Source organism: Acomys russatus, chromosome 9 (genome assembly GCF_903995435.1).
Source record: "Acomys russatus chromosome 9, mAcoRus1.1, whole genome shotgun sequence".
Classification (NCBI taxonomy): Eukaryota; Metazoa; Chordata; class Mammalia; order Rodentia; family Muridae; genus Acomys; species Acomys russatus.
In genome coordinates, this window is record NC_067145.1 from 25206407 (window position 1) to 25229584 (window position 23178).

Below are 23178 nucleotides of genomic sequence, written 5' to 3' on the forward strand. Positions count from 1 at the left end.
ATGCCCCAGTCACCTGTGATTGACAGAAAAGCGTTACTTTGCACATGATATTTACCAACAGCAGAAACAGCACTGTAAAACACTAAACAATCTGGGTCTCTGTTTGCTTTATTTGGGAACCATTTGTTGAAGGACAGCTTTGCCCATTTCTGTGTGGCTATGAGAGCAGAGGCAGAGGCTGGGCCTCCTGACAAGCAGCCATATGTTGTTCTCGCTCCTGTGGTGGGCATCAGAGAAAGACTGGCTCTTTGTGACTATTTGTGGCTAATAACCCTCTCCAAGGCTAGCTTCTGTGGATGCCTTACAGTCCTGCCACACTTCAGAAAAGTTATATAGAGAGGAATAACCAAAACCCATGCACTTGATTGCAGTGGCCAGGGGTAGGAGAGCATGGAGAAGGAGGGCATGTGGCTTTGGAATTATATCATCCCCCTCACCAGGTGGCCACGCCCCCTCACCAGGTGACCACGCCCCTCACCAGGTGGCCACGTCCTCTCACCAAAGGACATGCCCTATGCAGTCTCATTTCTAAGGAAGGGTAGGGGAACACTACACTGTCTTTGAACTCAACTTGCTTTTCATGTCTGATCAACCATCAGCAGGAAATGTGATCCTTAGCAGAAGAGTTAACCCCCTGCCTTCCTGTTTTCCAGTCAGTGCACACCCACTCTGGAAGACATCTGGTGTGGTTGTAAACCCCCCATGAGTGCAATGGCCCAAGAGTCTGCCTGACATATTGCTAACAGCTAACTGCCCTCTCTGCTAAAAGCCAAAAAGCTAGTGAATAAATAATCTGAGTCATAAGCAGTAGGAAGGAGATGACCAGGGTGGCCCCAACTATTCTCTTGCCAGTGAACCTGCCTACATGAAAAGATGGAGATGAAGTGTGTTAGAAATATCGACTCTATTTATGGAAATCAACTTTTTTTTTCTTGTAGCAAATATCATGAAATTCTGTAGTTACAGGGAGCAAAGAATCTCCAGCTCTCAAAGAGGTTTGTAGGGATGAGAAGGAAGCTCTTGATGTTGCAGCCAAGGGTACAGGATTAGCCTGTAGTTGAGCAGGTAGAATGATGCTCACAGCAGAATCAGCACGTTCACAGCAGGTTACCTGTCCAAGCGATTCTGCTGTACCTGGTAATAAAAACAATCTAGTATAGCTCAGGCATGGTTGGCATATCATGGTGTGACTACAGTAGCTCCCAAGATTACCTGTTCCCTACATTTATAGAACAGTCTATAATGTTCTCAAAAGCACATCTTTAAGAATATTCTGATCATTTATGTAAATTGTAACTAAAGCTTGCAAAGTCCCAGAGAGCAGATACTTGACCTGGGCCATGTGTAGTTCCCCAGACCATAATCCCAGCACTCAGGATGCTGTTGCCATTAGTTCAAAGCCAGCCTAGGCTCCATAGTGAGTTCTAAGTCAGGCAGGGCTGTAGAATGAGAACCTGCCTCTAAACAAAACAGTCACAGTGAAGGTGTAGACAGCAGCTGACCATAAGGAGGTGGGTCTCCAGGTCAACACAGAAGACTGGAGTACTGAGACGGGGGCCTAAGTCCCGGCACCCGGCATGTGTGCTAATGTGGTAGGGTAGGTAGGGCAACAGCCCTGAACCACAGTCTCTGTGACCTCACAAAAAAGAGGAGCCAGGCTCTGAGGCACAACTCATGTAACTCCCAGGAACTCCGTGCACATTTCCAGTCAATTATGTACTTAAAGTCTCCTAGGAGACACAGCCAACAGTGTAAAGTTGATGATCCGTGGATTTTAGGCCTGGGGTGACAGGTCACATTCTTTGAACACTTCCCTCCCCCCCCCCCCAGAGTCCCAGTGAGCCTACACTTGCACATGCAAAGATGCCTGACTGCACATGCCTGGCTGACAGTGGGAGGTTTTGCTCAGAAATTCTCTACAAAGGGGGTGCATGTTTTAATGACCTTTAATTCTCGTATTGGTGTCCTGAGTCCCAATCTTAAGTAAGAGAACAAGTATTGTTGTCACAAGAGATAAGGAAATGATTATCAAGGGACAGGGAGGGGCAGTTTACCTTCAGCCCTCTAGCTGGGAAGAAGCAGACTCAACCTGAATCACTCGCCTCTGTGTTCTACTTCCTATCTCTTGTCACCTCAGTGACCTTCAAATCTGGGCTGAAGCCGCACTCCCACCCCCATTTCCCACCCACCCACTGCACTCCCACCCCACCCCCTTTACTGCTATGAAACCATAGCTTTGGGGGCCCCGAAACCAGACCTTCTGATTCAATCAGTATGGAAGTTAGCCCAGTAATTTTCATCTTGGACAACTTGCTGCTTCTGTGTGACTACTCTGAGACACAAGAGACAAAGTAAACAGAAGTCCTTAGCACTTGACCCACGCAGTTAATGGTCCGAATCTTCCATTTTCCCTCAATGGGGAACTCAGAAGATCCTGTTATCAGCAGCTGTTCGTCCTTGTGTTCAAAATAAATCCGGTTTGCTAGTCCTCCTGATCTTGTCCTCTCTGGTGTTGTTGTAACAGAACACCTGAGGCTGAGTGCCACATAAAGGAAGTATGTTTACTTAGCTCCTAGTTGGGGAAGCGGAAGATATGGGATCAAGAGGCCCCACCTGTTCATTCTCCTGTATACCTGTCCTGGCTGCACAGTGTGGCTGAGAAGTAGAAAAGCAGACACGGTCACTGCAGAAAGGACCAGGCATGGGTGGCCTCGCCTTACAAAGAGCACATCTTGTGACAGTGACCCCACTGTGCTTCCCCAGCAACAGTATATCCTAAGGTGGTGCCTCCATGACCCACTCAGGTCCCATTGAGCTCCAGTTCTTTTTATGCTGTTGTTTGTTTTGGAAGGCCAGGCTATCCCAGGACTTACAGTGAGCATCCTGCCTAGCCATCCCAAGTGTTAGGACTGTAAGCTGAGCTAGCATGCCTGGCATAGACCTCATCACTTACAGCTCCCACTACCTCAGCACCACCACATTATAGGCCAGCCCTTGGAGAGCAAACCACGGCACTGGCAAGCTCCATGGAGAATAAAATTAAAGACTTTTTCTGTCATCACATTTAAGAGGGTTTAAAAAAAAAAAATATTCTTTGTAATTTGACCATTCTGGTAACTGAGAAAAGTTTTAGAGATGAGTTTGTGGGAACATGAGTTGGAGGCTAAGTGCAGTATGTGGGCCCCAGTAACTCCCACCCAAGCTGGCATGTCACACCTTGCTTCTTAAAGAGGATGTAACCTTAAGACAGAATCTATCTCAACCTCGGCCTTCTGCTCCTCGGGCCTTCCTCCAAATAGTATGGATGTGCTTATAAACCCCCACTGCTAGTAGAATCTTCCCTCCTAGAAATCTGGTTTGTAAAAACTCTATGAAAATGACATACTAGGGGACTATTCATTTGTCACACCTTTAGAGTAAATCACAAAAGCACAGCCAGCATCCCTTCCCTGTGAGTGTCTTTCACTAGCCAACATTGCAGGTGATGCAATCAGTCCTTTCAAGTATGGCATACCACCCACCATGTAATCTAGGTAGTCTGTGTATGGACACACCCAAATTTGAGGCACTAAACCTTAGAAGAGATTAAACTAAGGACTTCATGCATAATACACACTCAGATAAGGAGCTCAGGCCTAATTCCAAAAATGCCCACCAACCAGGGGGTGTATGAAAGAAGGGAGGAATGAGGGACAAAAAGAGGGGAAGAAGAGGAGGAGGGATGGAGGGAAGGAAGCCATAAGCCTGAGGAGTGACTTCCCCTAAGGACATCCTTGGCTCTGGCACTACACGCATTGGCCACCAAGGCCAGCACAGAAGAACCATACCTTTTCTGTCTCCTCAAGGAGACTTCATTTTGGTTGTTTTGTTTTGTTTTGTTTTTATCACAGAGCCCAGAGTTAGCCCAGTAAGGTCCATCCTCCAGGGTTTGACCACAGTGGCTCTCCCCAGGACTGGGCTAGCACAGTGAAGACACAGGGATCACTCAGGTCCCAGCTCCATGGCTCCACTCACCATGATACCTTAGAGAGGCTGGTTAACTGCCAGAGTTTCTGTTTCCTTCCCTACAAAATAGAAGTCGGAAGGACAGACAGATGAGTAACTAGACAGATGGAAGATACAGATACAGGTCGATGTGGCATGCACATATATACAGTTCTGTGATGCTTTGAGGAATAAGAAAAGAACAGTTGATTCAGTGCTGAAGGTGATGCCTGTGAAACACAAACACTAAGTTCTAGCAAATGGCCTGTACTCACTTTCAAGCTTTCTGACTGGGCCTTTCAGAGCTGCTAGCTTGGACAGCAGCACAGTCTTGCAGAGTGTGCAGCCCTTTCTGGAATGGGAAGGGCACACTCCCAAGCATGCAGATCACTAGACCTGCATGGTCGCAGGCTATTTCCAGAATTCTGCTCACGCCTAGCATCTTGGGAAAGTAGAGGCTAATGCTCCGTGAGCATGCAGACTTCCACAGGTGGACTGAAATCTTGGTCGTTCACCACCACTGTGATGAAGTTCTCCACATACTGATCGATTGCTAGTATAAATCAATTATACATAAAAGAAGGAGTTTCGCCTACTTGAGAGAAGAATTACATTCGGGCCATTAGAGGTATTCATTTATACACAGTCCGCTAATTACAAATCACTACCTATTAACTAAACCCATTTCTAAAGGAGCCTACCATACCGAGCCTTAGTAAAATTAATAGGGAATTACTGAATCTGCTGAAAAGTAATCAAACTGTGTCCTTCCCAGAGTGTTTTGTAATCCATGCCAAACGCCATGGCTATTACAAGCTATAGAGCTTTGCACATCTCTGTGGACACCGGCATGGGGTCCCACTCATCCCATACCTTAAAAACATCTGCTCATAGTGAAGGGTCAGGTACCTGAAAAGGAAGCCTAGACTCAGTCAAAACAGGAAGAGACTGGGGAGAGGGTGCGGGGAGTTCTTTATCTCACACCCTCTTAAGCCAAGCAGAAGGAAACAATTTTTGACTTCTAACAAGGCTCTTGGGACCCTTGGATGTTTCTAGATCCTACCTCTGACAGTAACCCACAGAAGCCAAGTACGAGGAGTATTGAGAGTTGGGCTGGAACACCAGAAAGTACTGCAGACACCACCTTCCAGTGAATTCTAGCTCTTGGGCATGACAGGCAGGTGTTCCTCCAATGAGCTGCACCTGAGCCTTTTTAAACTTTAACTTTGAGGCAGAGTGTCACTAAGTTGCCAAGGCTGGCCTTGAACCACCCAGGCCTCAAACTTTGCATCCTTCTGCCCAGCCTCCCTTGTATGTGGTATTACAGGTGCAAGCCACTGTTCCTGCAGCATTCTTTAATCAAACCAGTTTCTAATTGCACCAAGTCTTAGAAAATATTTGGTCTTCCACAGAGTAGAATATTTGAGTGTGTATCCGTCTGAGGTCCTGGTCCCTTGGGCAGCTGTGACAGAGTGAACGAACCACAGGGACACCTCGGCTTCTCACATAATCACAGGAACATGTTATAAGCAGGAGATATGTGGCCATTAGACCTTATACATTCACAGGCTGTTTGATGTTGCAGCATCTGAGTGCAACAGCAAAAAGTGCAGAAAAGATAAAAATGAGCCTCTTTATTCTGTAGAGTTAATTCCACAGCTCACCTAGCATGATTGTACAACTGCTGTGGCAAACAGTTGGGGTTTCCTCAAAGTGTTAAACACAGAGTTTCTGTCTGATACAAGATACATCCCCCCCCTCCAAGACAAACAAAAGGACATGGGAATCAAATAGACAGAGGTGCATCCAATTATCCACCAAAGACAAATGGATAAACAAAATGTGGTATGTCCATTCAAAGTAATATTATTTGTTCTTCAGAAAAATATTCTGAAATATTCAACAGATAGAAGTGATGAAAACATACTGAGGGAGAGCAGCCAGTCACACAAGCTAAGTACTGTGTGCTTCCACTGGTGTGAGGCTCCAAATGTAGACAAATTCATAGACAGAAGTCACCATGGACAGCTACAGGATCCAGGAGTGGACAACACATTTTAATGAGTACAAACCTAGACCCAGTGATCCTGTCTAGCCAGCTTGACCCCGGAGTCCTCTGACTCTACCTCCTCAGTACAGGGGACAGCCACCAAACCTACCACCCTTTAAGTGGGTTCTGAGCACTCAAACTCTGGTCTTCAATTCCATGGCAAGCACTTTATCCACTGATGCATCTCCCTAATACCCTGGACAAGTTATGGAACCTCTCCCATATCCCTTTCCTGGCTAGAACACCACAAAGACCAAATATATTTGTTCTTATACACGGCTGCTAAAACCCAAGTTGCTTTCACAGAAGCACCAAGTAGGACAAGGAAGAAAGAAAGGATGCCAGCTAAGGGCCCCTGGACCCCTATGAGGCAGAGAGAAAAAGGCACTCACATCCACAGTACCACAGGGTGACAGTCATGGTGAGTTTTGTGTACTTTATAAAGAACTATACAAGGGAAGTTTGAAGGTTCCCAGAACACAGAAATAATGTGGTCGAGGAAGTCGAAATGCTAGTCGACACATTGAATGCCAGCATCAAAGTACCAAACAAATTGCATCCCAAACACATGAATTGAAAACATGTCAAAATACATGGAAAGAACACAGCCTCCGGCAGTGTGTAGTGAGCCTGAGGCAAGCTCCAGTCCTTTACGTACAGGGTGGTAGAGTGACATGGGGAGAGAGGGCAGGTCAGGGAACCCACTGACCCAGAGTGACACTTTCTCTCTGCCAGGTTTCTGCACAGCCCGTGCCCCAGGAGCCCAGCAGGAAAGACTACGAGCCCTACCAGCCGTTTCAGAATTCCACACGAAATTACGATGAGTCCTTCTTTGAAGACCAGGTCCATCACCGCCCTCCAGCCAGCGAGTACACCATGCACCTGGGCCTCAAGTCCACCGGCAACTATGTTGACTTCTACTCCGCTGCCCGTCCTTACAGTGAACTGAACTATGAAACGAGCCACTACCCGGCCTCGCCTGACTCCTGGGTGTGAGGAACCAGGACACGAGGCACTCCGGGAACAGTGCATGTGCATGCATACCACACGACATTCAGTTTCTTTTCTTTTTCTTTCTCTCCCCCCCCCCTGCAAATTTAGTTTGTTAAAGCCTGTTCCATAGGAAGGCTGTGATAACCAGAAAGAAATACTCAGAGCTATTTTAGAAAGCTAAATGAATCGAGAGTTAACTGGGAAATCAATTGAAAAGCTAAACGCAACCCTAAATGTGATCATATTCAACACCTTTCTAGTCTGAACTATAGAGTTTTTTAAAGTGCTTTATAGTCCGTGTGGCTGAAGGAAGGAGAGAGGAGACAGTCAGGGTGGTAGGCGTGGAGGTTATCGCTAAGCACAAGACAGAATAGTTTACACACTATGGGGACGGCTTCTCACGCGTTGTTTACTCTTCTCTTCATCCGTGTGACTCTAGGCTTCAAGTTGCATTGGGGTTCCTCTGTACAGCAAGATGTCTCTTGCCTTTTGTTAATGCATTGTTGTAAAGTATTTGATGTACATTACAGATTAAAGACGAAGAGTGCATTGTGTATATTACACCAATGCCACCGTGTTTCCTCATCAATGGTTCTAAATATTGCTTCAATTTCAAACTTTTGAAAGATGTATGGATTTCCAGTTTTCTTTTTCTTTTCTTTCCCCCCAGTATGTTTTAACAAAAAAGAGAAAAAAAAAAACAGGAAAAAAAGGAATATTTAGCAGTATTGTTCGTTCTGATATGTGATTTGTTTGTGGCAACTAATCAAAGCATCCAGCAGTTTCTCACAGCTAACACGTCATTCCACACTCCGTGTCAACAAAGTGCTTTTTCACTGCCTAAAATTTTAGATGTAGATATTTGAAATAGACTTTTTCATTTATACCAGTTTTCTTTATGATGATACAGTGTTAAAAGAAAATAAATTCCAATTGATCTGTCATCCACATTTGCTAAGAATGTCTATTTCCATGGACCAATCTTACAAAATACACATTCTTGCTTGTGTGTCTGTGCGTGTGTGGGTGTGTGTATGTCAGTGTACGTAGAAAACTGACCTGTGTGGGATCTTATTTGGATAGAAGCTATTCCATCCACTGTCCATCGTGTACAAGCCTTTTGTTTTTCAATATCAGTGTGCATCAGTTCGTTCCTTTTGTAATGTATCTCACCATCTAGTGGCTCAGGATATTAGGCCAGCTGAACTAAAGTAGGATGTTCACATATTCACACATTGTTGGATACCAACTCTTTCTACAGGCCAATCTCTTCCATATTTTATGCCCTCAGAACATGCTAAACCATGGTCAACTCAATTGTTTCACTTTGGGGCCAATTACTTGAAGTATCCATAGAAGATGTAAACTGCTCACCTTATTCCCTCTCAAAATTTTTTTTTGTTTGTTTGTTTATGTGGCAGGGAGCAGTAGACAATTATGGGCTAGATGATTTAAACTGAACTTGAAGCTAACGTTAGACTAGTGGTTAACAGAGCTAAGAAATAAGGCTAACCATTTCAGAGAACATGGGCTGTGGGTAAATTAGCTTTGCTCTTTAGATGCAAGTGACTGAGGCCAACAGGTGCCTGGCAAATGTTAACTGTTCTTGGAAAAAAAAATAAAAAAATAAATAACGAAAAAAAAATTGGCTGACATCTTCCTTTAAAACTTGACCCCCTTTCTCTATATAGTTTACTTCAGCTCAAAGTCTAAAAGCAATGGTTTTCTCAAAGTTAACAATGGTCCAAATAAACTTTGCTTGTGCAAAGTCTGGGCAATGGAAAGCTAATTTCCAGAGTAGAGCAGTAGTCAGAAGCTTGCATGTGGTTTGTCCAATAAATTGCATACTGTGTGGCTTTGTGTAGTATGTGCTCTCTGGGTTTCCTCACAGAAGTGCGCCCCCATCTGTGCAGAAAGATAAATATGTAGCGTCAAGGACGAGAATGCTCTGCACTGCCTGTGTCGTGGGATGAAATAGTCATGTTTCTCAAAGCAGAGAGTGTAGTGTCACTTACCAGGGCCTAATGGCTGGTTTGCTCTTTTTAATTTCTTGCTCATAGCTAAGCAGAGGGAAGTAAACACACGTGTTGAGGATCTCCTTTTCCCAGAAACAATTTGTTTTCTTTATTCTTGAGTCTCAATGCATGGCTCACAGCAGCAACTCTTGGAGGTCAAGGATGTCTTTGCTATCTGGTTCTTTAAGAGTGAATTACATCCAGATGTGATTGACTAATTCATATAGGAGCCCCTGGCAGCAGAGGTAGAGGTACAAAAGAATGTTTAGAATGATCGAAGTTATTTAAGCCAACCATATAGATACAAGACAAATATAGACAATGAGGGAAAGAAAGATGACCAACAATGGAAAAAGGAAGGAAGAAGTGGGTGGATAGGTAGATAGATGCATGGAAAGGCTTCATTTGAATTGTAAAGTAGCCCAAAGCCCCCATACGCTCCCTTGGCAAAAGGTGATCAGAAGTTGCATCATGATTTGTAAATGGCATTCGCTGGATAAAATATCAAGATGACCCAGGACCCTTCTTTGGTTTGCTTTCATTGTGTTGATGACCAAGTAAGACATACTCATCCCAAGTGGCTGCCTTTTGGTTCTTCAGAAGCCTCTATAATATGGATCCCCTATTGAGAAGAGAATGATTTTTTCAGAGGAATGTACATGAACCTCAACATTTCTTTTTCTATTCAATTCTTATAATAGAAAATAAATGTGCTCAGTGTACTTAGGAGATAAAATCCAGACCTTATGCATGAAAAATAGACACCCCTTTTCACTTAAGAATGTCAGCAGCAGCAGCTAAGGAACACTTGGCACTGTTATAGTTAACCTTAGCCTATGAAGTAGGCCTTTCAACACGGGATCAATTGTAATGTCACTCACTCCACTGATCCTTATTAACAATCTTGACTAAGCAATAGAATAGCACAGTTATAAGAATTAGGATAACTTGTGACATCACATCATTCCTGATGACAACCTAGTCTGACCAATGACAACCGCTTTTGTATTAATAAGACATAATAGAAAGCTGCTACTTAAAAATCAGAAGGCGGCATTTAAAACTCAGGAGCAAAACAAGCAGCCCCACAGGGCTCTGTGTACTTCATGCCTTGTTTCTCTCACCTCAGCTCTCCTTGGCTATGTGGTTCTGTCCCCTCTTGTTCTCAGGAATTGTGCCTCCTGAGGTACATTTCCTGTCTGAAGAAACTAGGTACCATTCCATGGGTGGAGGGGACATAGCACAACTCTTGCCTGAGAAGCCACTGTTTTCAACAATGCTCCCACAGACCAGTAGGGACACTCTTCAACACATCACCCAGGATGCCTAGGAAACCATGGCGAGCAGTCTATCACCCAACTAAAGGCCACACTGGAGCCTCCATAAGACTGAAGAGGAAAAACCAAGCCTCCAAGAAGCATAGGATGTGGGTTAGAGATCACTAGTTGCCCAGCCCTCCCACACCTATATTTTTTGGAGAAATGTCTTCCTGTAACCATGGTATCGAAAGCCCCAAAGCCCTAAAACTAGTAACAATTACACAGCTTGCTTTGGGGCAAACAACCTTTGCGTTTCCAAGTTCGTCATGGCCCCTGCTCATCCTTCTTCTGTTGATCACTCAGGAAGTTCTCCTGTCTGTGTTTGGACACCAGGTTCTGCCCAGACTCTGCGTATGTTAAGGAGGCCACATCTGATCACTGAAAATCGGAATGTTTCTGAGTTTCCTTAACCCTGAAGCTCCACACAGACTCGTATGTGAGTCCTTAAGAAGAGGACCTTGGCTTGCCAAGGCTCCATTCAGGTTTTAGACACAAACTTCTTTCCGTGGTGCACCTCAAGGCAGGATCTCACTGGCAGTGTTGTGCAGAAGGCTCTGTGGACAGAGTTTCCATATGGAGTATCCTCTTCTATCCTGTAAGATGGCGTGGAGTATGTAAATGTCCTTGGCTAGTCCTGGCCTTCCAATGAAAAGATAACAAGATCTCTTGCTGGGACATGAACTGCAACACCCCAATGTGTGCCTCTCATTGCATTTCCTATTCCAGTGCCACCAGGCCTGTAATCCCAGGTACTTGGGAAGCTGACAGGAAAATCACAAGTTCAAGGCTAGCCTGAGCAATTCACTGAGATCCTATTTCGAAGTAAATGTGATTACGTTCAGTAGCAAACTACTTAACTACTATGCATGAGCTTCTGGGTTTAATGGCCAGTTTTTAAAAAAATCATGTGAAATATGACTTCTGTAAATCAGTAGTGGTGGCTGCCATTTGACTGGTGGAGGCACCTAATGATTCTTCTCAGATGTGAGCCTTGGTTTCCAAAAGCCCAGAAATATAAAAGCTATCTGTAGGAATTTTTAAAAGAGCATTTACACCAAATAAAATTTACTGTATTTGAATACTTGGAGTCATAAACATTGACGGCAAATCCAAGAGGAATGTTGCAAGAGGCTATTGGAAACCGGAACTCTGAAATAAATACAATACAAAGTTGAGTATTGTCTCTCTAGGGTGGAGAGCTGAAGAGTTGACATGGCTAGAAAATATATATATATATATATATATATATATATATATATATATATATATATATATATATATATATATATATTTTTTTTTTTTTTTTTTTTTTTTTTTTTTTTTAAGTGTATGGAGAGAAGGGAGTCCAAGGTTGGTGAAAGTCCTGGGGGAAGCTGAATGCTTCGGGGAAGGAAGCTGAAGGAGAAAGCAAAAAGCATTATGCTAATATAAAATTAACATAATAGGAGGGGCTTTCTTAAGAGAGAAGTGGCAAACTCCCCAACTGGCACAGGAGATAATGAGGAGGAAGATGGCTGAGAAACAGCCTTTGCAGAGCATGTGGGGCCCTGGAGAGGGATGCAAAAGCAGGCATATTGAATGAGGAACACTGGCCAGAGTAAGTCAGAAGTGGACGGAGAACCATTTGGGGAGAACTGAGAAAACTTGCAAACCATGGGGCGAAGCTCCTTCCTGCTCTGATGATTTGACAACCCTTCCCATCTGCACTGTTTTAAGCAAGTGCAGGCACCATCTTAACAAACACTCTTCTCTGTGTCCTGCTTACTATCAGGTGACTCCTAGGAGAACCAGTCCCATTTTTAAAAGAGAAAAACAAGTTCAGTAATATCACGTAGCTTTTGGTGGTATTACACAGTTAGTCACAAACCTGAGGCTTTTTAGCTTGTCTATGATTAGCGCTCTGCCAATCATAAAAGCCGTATGGAAACAACAGTATGACTGGCATCTGCCCTTCACTTAGCACCATGGCTTCCATATGGAGCAGTGGGGAGCAAGTTTAATCCTTAGCTCTTTAGGGTTATGGACTGGTCTACAGGCTTCCTCAAGCGAGATAGTTCACACTGCATCCTACGTCACAGCTACTGTCATCCTGGCTACTGTTACCATGGGTCTCCAGATTCCCATTCTTCACACCCATCTCACCTGTCTTGTCCAGGCCTCTTCTGGTTTCTCCTATGTGCACAGCCCTGGCTGCACTGTCATCTAAGAAGTTCTGGGCTGGAGCATTTCCTCACCATCATTCCTGTACTCTACTCGTGCATCCAGCAGAGAAGCAGGCATCCATCCTAATGCTTCAAAGAACCTTTAAGCTCATAATTGCGGTCAGGCATCTTTCAGATAGTCACACCTCCCTGCCGCTTGCCCTGAGATGTGATCTGCCTTAAGCCAGTGCATGCTTTCCCAACCTCTGTGAGCTAATATGCACAACTGCTCTGTTGCATCCAGAAAAATACCATGTCCTTGTAACCATTCATTGACTCTGATTCTTAAAACTTTTCTACCCCTTTTCCATAGAGATGCTGAGCCTTCTGAGCAGGGGGGAGGGGGAGGTAATATAAATGTCTCATTTAAAGCTGAGTACTCCATAGCCTCTCTCTCTACAACTGACTAGTTGTAATCTGTGTTAACTATCATCTACTGCAAAGAGCAGCTTCTCCGAAGAGGACTAAGAGACGCGATAAACTAGGGGAATAGCAACAAATCATTAGAAGGTGACTTACTAATATATCCAGCTAGCAGAATAGTTGTAGCATGTTGGCCCCTAGGGCAGTGGTTCTCAACCTATGAGTCACGACCCCTTTGGGAATCAAATGACCCTTTCACGGGGGTCACATATCAGATATACTGTATATCATATATTTACATTATAATTCATAACTGCAAAATTACAGTTATTAAATAGCAACAAAATAATTTATGATTGGGGGAACACCACAACAGGAGGAACTGTATTAAAAGTTATCAGCATTAGGGAAGTTGAGAGCCACTGCCCTAGGGCTTATGACCTGTCTTGACCCAAATAGCAGTGCCAGGAATGAGTTGCATCTTGTGGAATAGGCCTTAAATATAATCCAAAAGTTATTAGTTACTCCCGTGACATCCATTCCACCATTGTACCAGTAGGCATGCCTTCCCAGGACAATCATTGTTACAGCTTGTCAAGTTCCCCATGACTGAGAATGATAGATGATTACTTTCTGCCTGGGTGCAGTACATAGTACCTTCAAGTATGTGATGGCTTCAACAATAGGGTCTTATTGTCTATCAGAGCTGCAGGGTAACCAATAGTGTTGACAATAGACTTGATTGCCGGGAGGCCTATGATACATCACTGGCCAACTCAAAAGTGATAATCCCTTTCTGACACTGGGGTTTTTAATTTGTTAGCCTGTAGTGTCTATCTGAGGGCATTGTGATCTTGTTATAGGGTAACTCCATTAAAACTCTATCTATGTGTAGGTATATATTGTTGGTATCTTCCACAGTAGTAAGTTTCCTTATTACTTTTTCCAAAGGTGTTTAGTATTAGTTATTCCTGAAACCAGAAGGAAAATTTTTTAATTCTTAGAATTTAATGAAGATAAAAACATGGCATACCAAAATCTATGGCACACAAGGAAGGCAGTCCTAAGAGAGTCATCGTTATTTAAAGATTCCTACACATAAGTTTGTGAATAATTATACATGTATGGTTTGAAAGAAAATTTCCTATCTGGGCTGACAGTGATCTCTCTAAGAGCCAAAGACCACCTCTTTTGAGTTATTGGTATGAGTTTTCCAAGAGACTCCCAAAACATTATTGTCCATCGATACTGCCCTTGGTTGCCCCCCAGGGATGGGAGGTAACCCCCTATTAATGAAGTCATCACATACTCCAGACACAGGTCCCAGAGACTCCTGAGCTGGGACTGGCCTGAATGCCTTCTCCATGAGAACTGTCTTTTATGGTACCAGAAGGTGCTTTGTAACTTTCCAAATTAGGGAAGTATTCAACAGTCCTACCCAACTATGATGCTGTGGACCACAACAATGGCCTGCATGGAACGTATGATAGTGGCATGCATACCTTAGCAGTAAAGAACAACTCTCTTATTGGACTTAAGACTAGCTCAACAAGATGAAAAACATCCTGGGTACTGGAAATCAACCTGGGGCTATTGAAGTCATGAATCTTAAAGGAGGATCTTCACTTTACTAAGCTAGCATAGTCACTAACTACCTTCTAAATATGTATCTTTATACTCAAGATAAGTATAGAGCCCATCCCTCACCAAGAAAACTTCTCTTTGCAACGATGATCATTAATTACAAAACCATAAATAGTCATAATGCTGTTTTGGAGCTTAATCCCAGCTAATATATCTACAATACAATGTTTTCACCTAACACATGAGGAGCGCTGTGGAAGAGGGGACAGAAAGGTTGTAAAAGGGCAGAAGAATTGGGAGTTTTCTGTGTGATTATGTCTCTTAGGATGGCCAGAAATCTATACCCATGAAGTCTTACCAACACGACTGTCTAAACATGACCTGAACAAGGATGACACCAATGTATATATCAAAGCATATGAGGAAAATCTTATTATGTCTCAACCCTATACAAAGAACTACAGAAAACTACTGCATGCCAAAAGTGGCAGAAATGGTCTTTGCCAGGGAAGAGCACACCAGTAAGTTATTCAATGTCAAATGTTCACTCTGAAAGCAGACATACAAATAACATTGTACAGACTATCAGGCTGCATTTGTGTATTTATGAATAGATAGACACATGTAAGTATGTATACATATATATTATGAATATATTTACATATGTATATGAATATATGAATATATGTATATTCACGTACATATATATGTATGTATACATATATGTGAATATATGCATATGTGCATATATGTGAATATATGTATACACACATATGTGCATAATAATAATTAATGAAAAAAAGAAGTCAAGTATGTGAAAAAGAGCAGGGGATATGTGGGATGGTTTAGAAAAAGAAAATTATGTAATATATTATGATCTTTAAAAAACATGACTTTTAAAACTCAAGGCTAAACTTAATGAACTAGAAGAGAAAAAAAAAAGTCATATGAAGAATTAGTTTTCAAAAGAATTAACAAGGTTGGCAAACTTTTAGGAAAAGCAACCAAAAAAAGAAGATTCACATTAATAAATTTATTTAAAAGGGGAGATATTACAACAGACATGGGAAACTGAGGGGCTCAAAAGTACAAATATTTAAAATTTATGATCACTAAAATGGTAACTCTAAAATAAATGAATAAATGTGTGGAAATATCTAGCCCACCAAAGCTAAGTCAAGATGAATTAAATAATTTAAATAGACCCATAACATCCATAATACCCATAACAATATGGCTGATTGTTCTTGGTACAAGTTGTGATTCTGACAGAGCCCTTTGTGCCAGAGATGTTCTCCTTCTTGTCCTCTGTCTACCTCTCTCTGTCTCTCTGTGTGTCTCTCTGTCTCTCTCTGTCTCCCTCTCTCTCTCTCTCTTTCCCCGCTCCTTCCCCTCTTCCTTCCTTCTTTCTTTCTCACTCATTCATTCATTTACTTTTTTCTGGTTTAACACAAGTAAATCCATCTTAATTATAACAGTCTTCACAAAGCAAGGCCATCAACCCCAATACCCAAAGGCAATTTGGTTACAAATCTTTTTCAGTTTTGCAAGTCAATTGTATCTCACTGAAAGTAAGGAGGTCATCTGGAAAGATCAATAAATAACTGGCATCCTTGGAAACCCCATGGATCGGGGGTCCTTTCCTCCAGCACCTCAACCCCCAACTTTCAGGCTCATGTTCCTCACAGACCTACCAGCTTCCTCAGAGGCCTGAAGAACATAGGTTTCATTAAGAAAAGCTGGTGTCACAAACATCAGTGATTGCAACAGTCCTGTTCACCAGGGACGCCACAGCATGCTTCTATTTCCCTTCAGTCTTAACCCAAATTTTAGCAAGGTCCAAGAAGGCTAATTAGCAAGTCAGTGATGGCACAGAGATGACCCTGGGAACAAGAGGGGAATTCCCATGAATCCACGCTGTGACCGAGCATGGGCTGCTTCTGTGTGGCTCATGATGCCCACAAGGGCCAGGCTTTGCACTGGTGCCTGCAGACCAGATGCTAGAGTTGCTCTGAGTGTGTTTTACTTAGTCATAATTGGTCAAGCTCTAGGTACCCAAAGAGGGCTATAAAGATGCTGGTGCTGTGACTTTTAGGGTACCATCTCTAAGCTGGTAACTGAAAAAAGAACCCAAAAAACAAAACATACAGCAGATACCTCAGGTTAAAGCACCCGTGAAGTATGAAAAACAGCTGGCCTGGGATCTAAGAAGAGGCAGATAATTAGGAAAAGACTTGCTCTTGATGGCTCCATGCATGGAAGAAAGAAAACAGAGCTTCCAGTTTGGGAATTGACATTAAACAATGACAATAAAGAGCTAAGGATGTGAGGATGTCTCTCTGGAGCACTGCAGCTGTCACAATTCTTTTCTTGCATATGAGTAAAACCCTGACCCAGATTGCAAGAAGCAAAATGGAATTAATTGGCACATGTAAATCAAAAGTCTAGAAATGATTAGACTTTGGGCTTGGCTAGATTCAGGGACCAGAGTTACCCTGGGCTTGTTTTTCTCCAGCTTTCAACTCTGTCTCCAGATGCTTAGGTTTTCATCTCCAGATTCAGAGGTAATAAGATCTCCAGGAAGTTTGTACTCTCAGCTTTGAGTCCATTAAGTAAGAATAAATTGAAGAAGGCCCAGCAGAACACTTGCATGCCTGTTATCGTAGGGTCCTATGCTTATCCCTTAATGGACCCTTAGAGATGGAAGAACAGAAACCTCTTAAGATATAAACGGTGCTTTTAAGAGAATCATCAAGTACCAGGTACCATACTAGAGGCTTTACTGGGCATTTCTTAAGTGGATTTTTAAAACAATTCCTATGAAATATCTTTGACTATTCTGGTCTTCTAGGCAGGAAAGAAAGGCTCAGAGAGATTAGATAGCTTGTCCAGTGCACTGGAGTAGTGGCTCTGTGGACAAAGTACTTATTGCACAGTATGAGGACCAGAGTTTGGTTCCACACAACCCTCATAAAAGCCGGACAAGCATGAGAGCTGCCTGTAGTCCCAGTGCTCAGAAGGCAGTCAGGGAACCCTGTGTGAGGCTGCCTAGAATTGGCCAGCTATAGTTTTAGTGAGAAATCCTGCCTCAAATAAAAATGGACAGCAATTAAGGAATATGCCTGAGATAAACTTGAGCTCTCTCTATAAATACACATGTACACACCTGTGTGGGTACACACAGGCATGCATACATACATGTGTACCTTTACAGACATCCACTCACATGCATGTGACCATTTGTATACACAAAAGTCCAACACACACACACACACAAATAACTTATCCAGAGTAACAGAGTAAGTGATGGGAGTTAGAGGGTAATGCTGGACTCAGGACTCTTCCAGTTGAGTCACAGTATAGCCTAGAGATGCCTAGTCCAAAACAGAATGGTCCACGGGCTCCAGATACACACTAATTTGTCAAACCAATTAATAAAGTAAACAACAAGCCAGCTCCTAATAGTTCAGCTGCCGCTACACTCCCTCTCAGGATCTGTTTTTAAGTTTGTTGGAACTTTTGAAAATTTTTTTATTAATTTATTCATATTACATCTCAATGGTTATCCCCTCCCTTGTATCCTCCCATTCCTCCCTCCCTCCCATTTTCCCCTTACTCCCTTCCCCTATAACTGTGACTGAGGGGGACTTCCTCCCCCTGTATATGCTCATAGGGTATCAAGTCTCTTCTTGGTAGCCTGCTATCTTTCCTCTGAGTGCCACCAGGTCTCCTCATTCAGAGCATGTAGTCAAATATGAGGCACCAGAGTACGTGTGAAAGTCAGACCCCACTCTCCACTCAACTGTGGAGAATGTCCTGTCCATTGGCTAGATCTGGGTAAAGGAACTTTTTCTCATCTGACTTATTCAGCACAAATTTTCTTTCTGTTTTTTGTTTTTTTGGTTTTTTTTTTTTTTTTTTTTTTTTTTTTAACAGTTCTGATGTACTCTACACCTCAGTCTACTCAAATTCTAGGTCTTTTTTGGTTTGACTTCACTTTGTGTTTGTTTTTCCAGATATGGACTCGTGTTACTAGGAGCTTCTCTTCTTATATCTATTCTTGGTCTTCCCAACTGCACTTGCATTTCATCCTGCTCCACTTCTGCCTTATGCACCTTCACTCATGACTGAAGGGGCATAGTACTTTCCATAAGCCTATCACAGACCTTCATCTACATCTCAAATTGCCCATCCAGAGTCATGGAGACCCAGAAGACATCTCAGAGCCAATTTTTATCTCTGAAGACTATTGCTTATGTCATATATAGCACAAAGAAACCAAGTGAGCCTTACCTGGCCAAATGTGTCCGGAGTTGTTGATCACAATGGCTGCATAATGTGGAAACAGCGACACAATGACCATTATAGGTAGTAACAGCGTCACAATGGCCACATTATGTAGTAACAGTAGCTCAGCCTTAAAGTTGCTACACTGTAACTTTGAGGAACCTTAAACCTTCTGCCTTTATCTGTCCAGGCTGCTATAACTAAAACACCATCAACCACTTGGCTTAAACATATTTCCTCTTCAGAGATCTGCAAGTTGGAAGATTGAGATGGAGGTACCAGTAGATTTGGGGTCTGAATCATTGTCAACAGGAATCCAAAGCTTTATTGCAGCCTTTTGCTATAGTAGAAGAAAAGTAAGAAGTGTGTGTGTGTGTGTGTGTGTGTGTGTGTGTGTGTGTGTGTGTGTGTAAACACACCCATTCTACACTGCATATGTGAAGGTCAGAGGACAACCCCACATTCAACCTTGTTTGAAGCAGGGTCTCCTTTGTTTTTACACTTAGCACACCAGCTAACTGACCTGTGAGCTTACACAGACTTCCCTGTCTCTACCACATCTCCCCATAAGAATGCTGGGACTGCAGATATGCTTTACCATATATGTCTTATCCTTGGGTTCTGGGTATTAGAACTTGGGCCCTCAACTTTGGACAAGCACCTTACCCACTGAGCTATCTTCTTGTCCAGAAAGCCACTTCCTTGTCTGAGCCTTTTCTTTCTCCATCTCCAGAATAAGATGGTTAACCTAGAGAGACTCCTCAGGTCCTTTCCAGCAGATTTACTCTCTGATATCTATCATTTTGTTCAGTGATACTTCCCTTACTTGCTATTATAGTTTTGAATTCAGACATTATTTTTAAAACAAAATTTTGTTCAAGGTTAAACAACAGCTCACTCAATGTGCCCCCTTATCATCTTCGCAGCCCTTATACAAAGGTCTTTCACAGCAAAGTAGTTCCTTGCTGGTCCATAAAAATCTCACCAAGCACTTCTTGGTGGTGACACAAATGCTCCATTTAGATTTTAATATGCATTTCTGCTTGCCACAGCTCCCTCCAGAAACTCAGCAGTATGCTTTCTAATACAGGATGGGGTAGATCGTCTATTAGAAAAGGACATAAGCGGGGCTGGGGAAGTGCTTCAGTCTTTAGAGTTCTTGAGGTGTGAGCCTAAGGACCTGTGCTCAATTCCCACCATCCATGTTTAAAATGCCTGACATGGTAGTGTATGTTCATAATCCCAGCACTGGGAAAGGAAGGTCAGGGGAATCCTGGGTCTTTCTGGCCAACCAGACTATGAATCAGTGAGTTGCAGGTGAAAGTGAGAGAACTTGTCTCAAAAACCAAGGTGAGGAGCAATAAAAGAAAATGACCAAGGTAGACCTCTGGCCTCCACTTTCACCCACTTACCTACATATGTGTAAATACACAAACACACACACACACACACACACACACACACACACACACTGTAAGATAAGCAGTGCTTCTTCACTGACTCCTTGAAGCTGCCTCTCCAACATCTTAGAGTTATATAGGATTACATCTTCCAGCCAGAACACCCCACACTGCTTCAAAAATGATGCACAGTTACCCATGCAAATAACCTTGGTCTCTGAACCACGTGAGACATGTTCATCTTTCAAAAGAATAAATTACAAACACAGGGCTTCGTGTTTAGCTTATGAATGTAAAGAAATGAAGTTACAAAATGCAGGATGCTGATTCCAAATCTCCCGAGAGAGAGAGCCATTTGTCAACCATACACACCCCACTCCTTGATTACAAATGTCTACCTGTGAAGACATTGTGGGAGGAAAGAAACTTACTCAGAGAATACAATTTGTATAGTGACAACACAGGTTATAAAAAATTCCAGTAACAATCACTAACAGAGGTTTTATTTCAGGTAGAAAAATTGTTACAGCTGGCAACAAGAAGAAATAAGACCTAAAATAATTTATGCTAACATGCTTTTCTGGCCTTCAGCATCAGTCTGTGACATACACAGATGGCATGTAATGAAGGACTTTGATCTCCTTAGGAGCACTTCTTTCAATTTATCCTCTTTTAATGCGTAAGACACTGTTCTGTTTTCTAGAAGCACCTTTGTTGATGATTTGCTTCTTAGTCAAATAAGATCGCAACCAAGACACAATTCTTTCAGGTGAGTGTTTGAGTGATAATGGAGAAAAATGGCGTGCATGGAATGCTGGAAGTCCTGGTGACACAGACAGAAAGAGATAGTTCCCACACAGGATCTGAAACCCAACCACAGAGCAGACCAAGCAGGAGCAGCTGTGGGCTGCAGAGGAAGTCACCATCACATAAAGACCCAGGGAAAGCTGAGGGAGAATGCCTAGCACTCTACCAGGTTAAAGTCTCCTTAATTTCTGTGTCTATTCTCCCTGATCTCTTTGGTCCCTCATTCCCAGGTCAAGGGACAAAGTGACAGGAGCCAGTTTTGTCCTCTCATACTCAACAATTAGAAAACTGAAGGTGAAAAATTTTGGCAACACTTATGTATACTATCATCTGCAACTAGTGATACTTTGACTTCTTCCTCTCCAATTTGTATACTTTTGATCCCCCTTAGTTGTCTTATTGCTCCATCTGGGACTTCAAGTACTATATTGAAGAGATACAGAAAAAGTGGACAGCCTTGTCTTGTCCCTGATTTTACTGAAGTTGCACTGAGTTTCTATCCATTTAATTTGATGTCAGCTATCAGCATGCTATGTATTGACTTTATTATGCCTAGGTGTGTGCCTTGTATCCCTGATCTCTCCAAGAGCTTTATCATGAGGGAATGTTGGATTTTGTCACAGGCTTTTTCTGCATCTAAAGAGATGATCATGTGATTTTTTTTCTTTTAGTTTGTTTATATGGTGGATTACATTGATTTTTTCATATGTTGAACCATCACTGCATCTCTGAGATGAAGCCTATTTGATCATGATGTATGATGTATTTGACATGTTCTTGGATTCAGTTTGTGAGTATTTTTGCATCAAAGTTCATGAGTGAAATGGGTCTGAAATTCTCTTTCTTTGTTGAGTCTTGGTATGATTTAGGTACCAGCGTGACTGTGGCTTCATAGAATGAGTTTTGCCCTGTTCATTCTGTTTCCATTTTATGGACTAGTTTGTGGAGTAATGGTAGTCTGATAGAATTCTGGGATGAAACCATTTGACATGGGCTTTTATTAGTTGAGAGACTTTTGATGACTGTTTCTATTTCCTTAGAGGCTTTAGGACTGTTTTGAACTGTTTATGTAATCTTGATTTAACTTTGGTAAGATAAATCTATCAAGTAAATAGTGTGCTTCCTTTAGATTTTCCAATTTTGTGGATTACAGGCTTTTGAAGTAAAACCTAATGATTCTTCGGATTTCCTCAGGGTCTGTTGTTATGTCCCTGTTCTCATTTCTGATTTTATTAATTGGAATAGTGTCTCTATGCCTTTTAATTAGTTTGGCTAAGAGTTTGTCTATATTGTTGATTTTCTCAAAGACTAGCTCTTAGTTTCATTGATTCTTTGTATTGTTCTCTTTGTTTCTAATTTATTGATTTTTAGCCCTGAGTTTGATTATTTCCTGCCATCTACTCCTGGTCCACTCCATGAAAGAAAGCCAACCTCTGACACTATTAACAATACTCTGCTATGCTTGCAAACAGAAGCCTAGAAGAGTTGTCCTCTGAAAGTCTCCACCCAGCAGCTATTCAAAACAGATGCTGAAACTCACAGCCAAACATTGGAAGAAGTGTAAGAAATCTTTTTGGAAAAGTAGGGAGGGTGGATAAAAGGATATAGAGGTCACAGGAGCTCCACAAGAAAACCAACAGAGCCAATTAACAAGGCCCTTCAGGGTTTATGGAAACTGAAGCACCAATCAGATGTAGGAAAGAAGAAGTGAGAGAGGTGGATTGATGCTGCATCCTGAATGTTCATGACTCCCCAACCTTCATCTGGAGGAATCATGTATTGAAATTCCAAACTGATACTATTTGGAGGTGGGGACTTTGGGCAGTGACCAAGCCTCAAGAAAGTTCTTACGACAGGATCAGTGCCTTTACAGAAGAGGTTAAAAGGGAGAGAAACACATCTACAGGTGACTTCTCTGCTTCACTTGATATTGACTCTTCCCAAAGTACTTCCCACCATTGAGGAAGACAGCTCATCTTCAAAGATGCTTTTCCCCAAATATGGCTTTGGGGCCCCAGTTCTATATAGGCCTTACAACAATGGGAAATACTGTCAAATCTCATCAATTCACATTTCATGAGATTATCTTTTCATGTGCAACAATGTACATCATGAGTTTTCAGGTTCACTTTACAACTGAATATATACCTCTCATGTGGCAGTTCTTAACATGCC

General features: G+C 42.4%; 1 protein-coding gene across 4 annotated transcripts in view; it reads left to right on the forward strand.

Annotated features, from left to right (window-relative positions):
- The window catches only part of Ctnnd2 (catenin delta 2), an 843915-nt gene extending 836809 nt beyond the window's left edge, over window positions 1–7106 (forward strand). For all 4 annotated transcript variants that reach the window (XM_051151017.1, XM_051151020.1, XM_051151018.1 and 1 more), the window contains one exon: window positions 6770–7106. In XM_051151017.1, coding sequence (XP_051006974.1) covers window positions 6770–7030 — 261 coding nt within the window. In that variant the 3' untranslated portion in view covers window positions 7031–7106. The remainder of the gene's footprint in view (window positions 1–6769) is intronic.
- Window positions 7107–23178: the final 16072 nt, after the last annotated feature.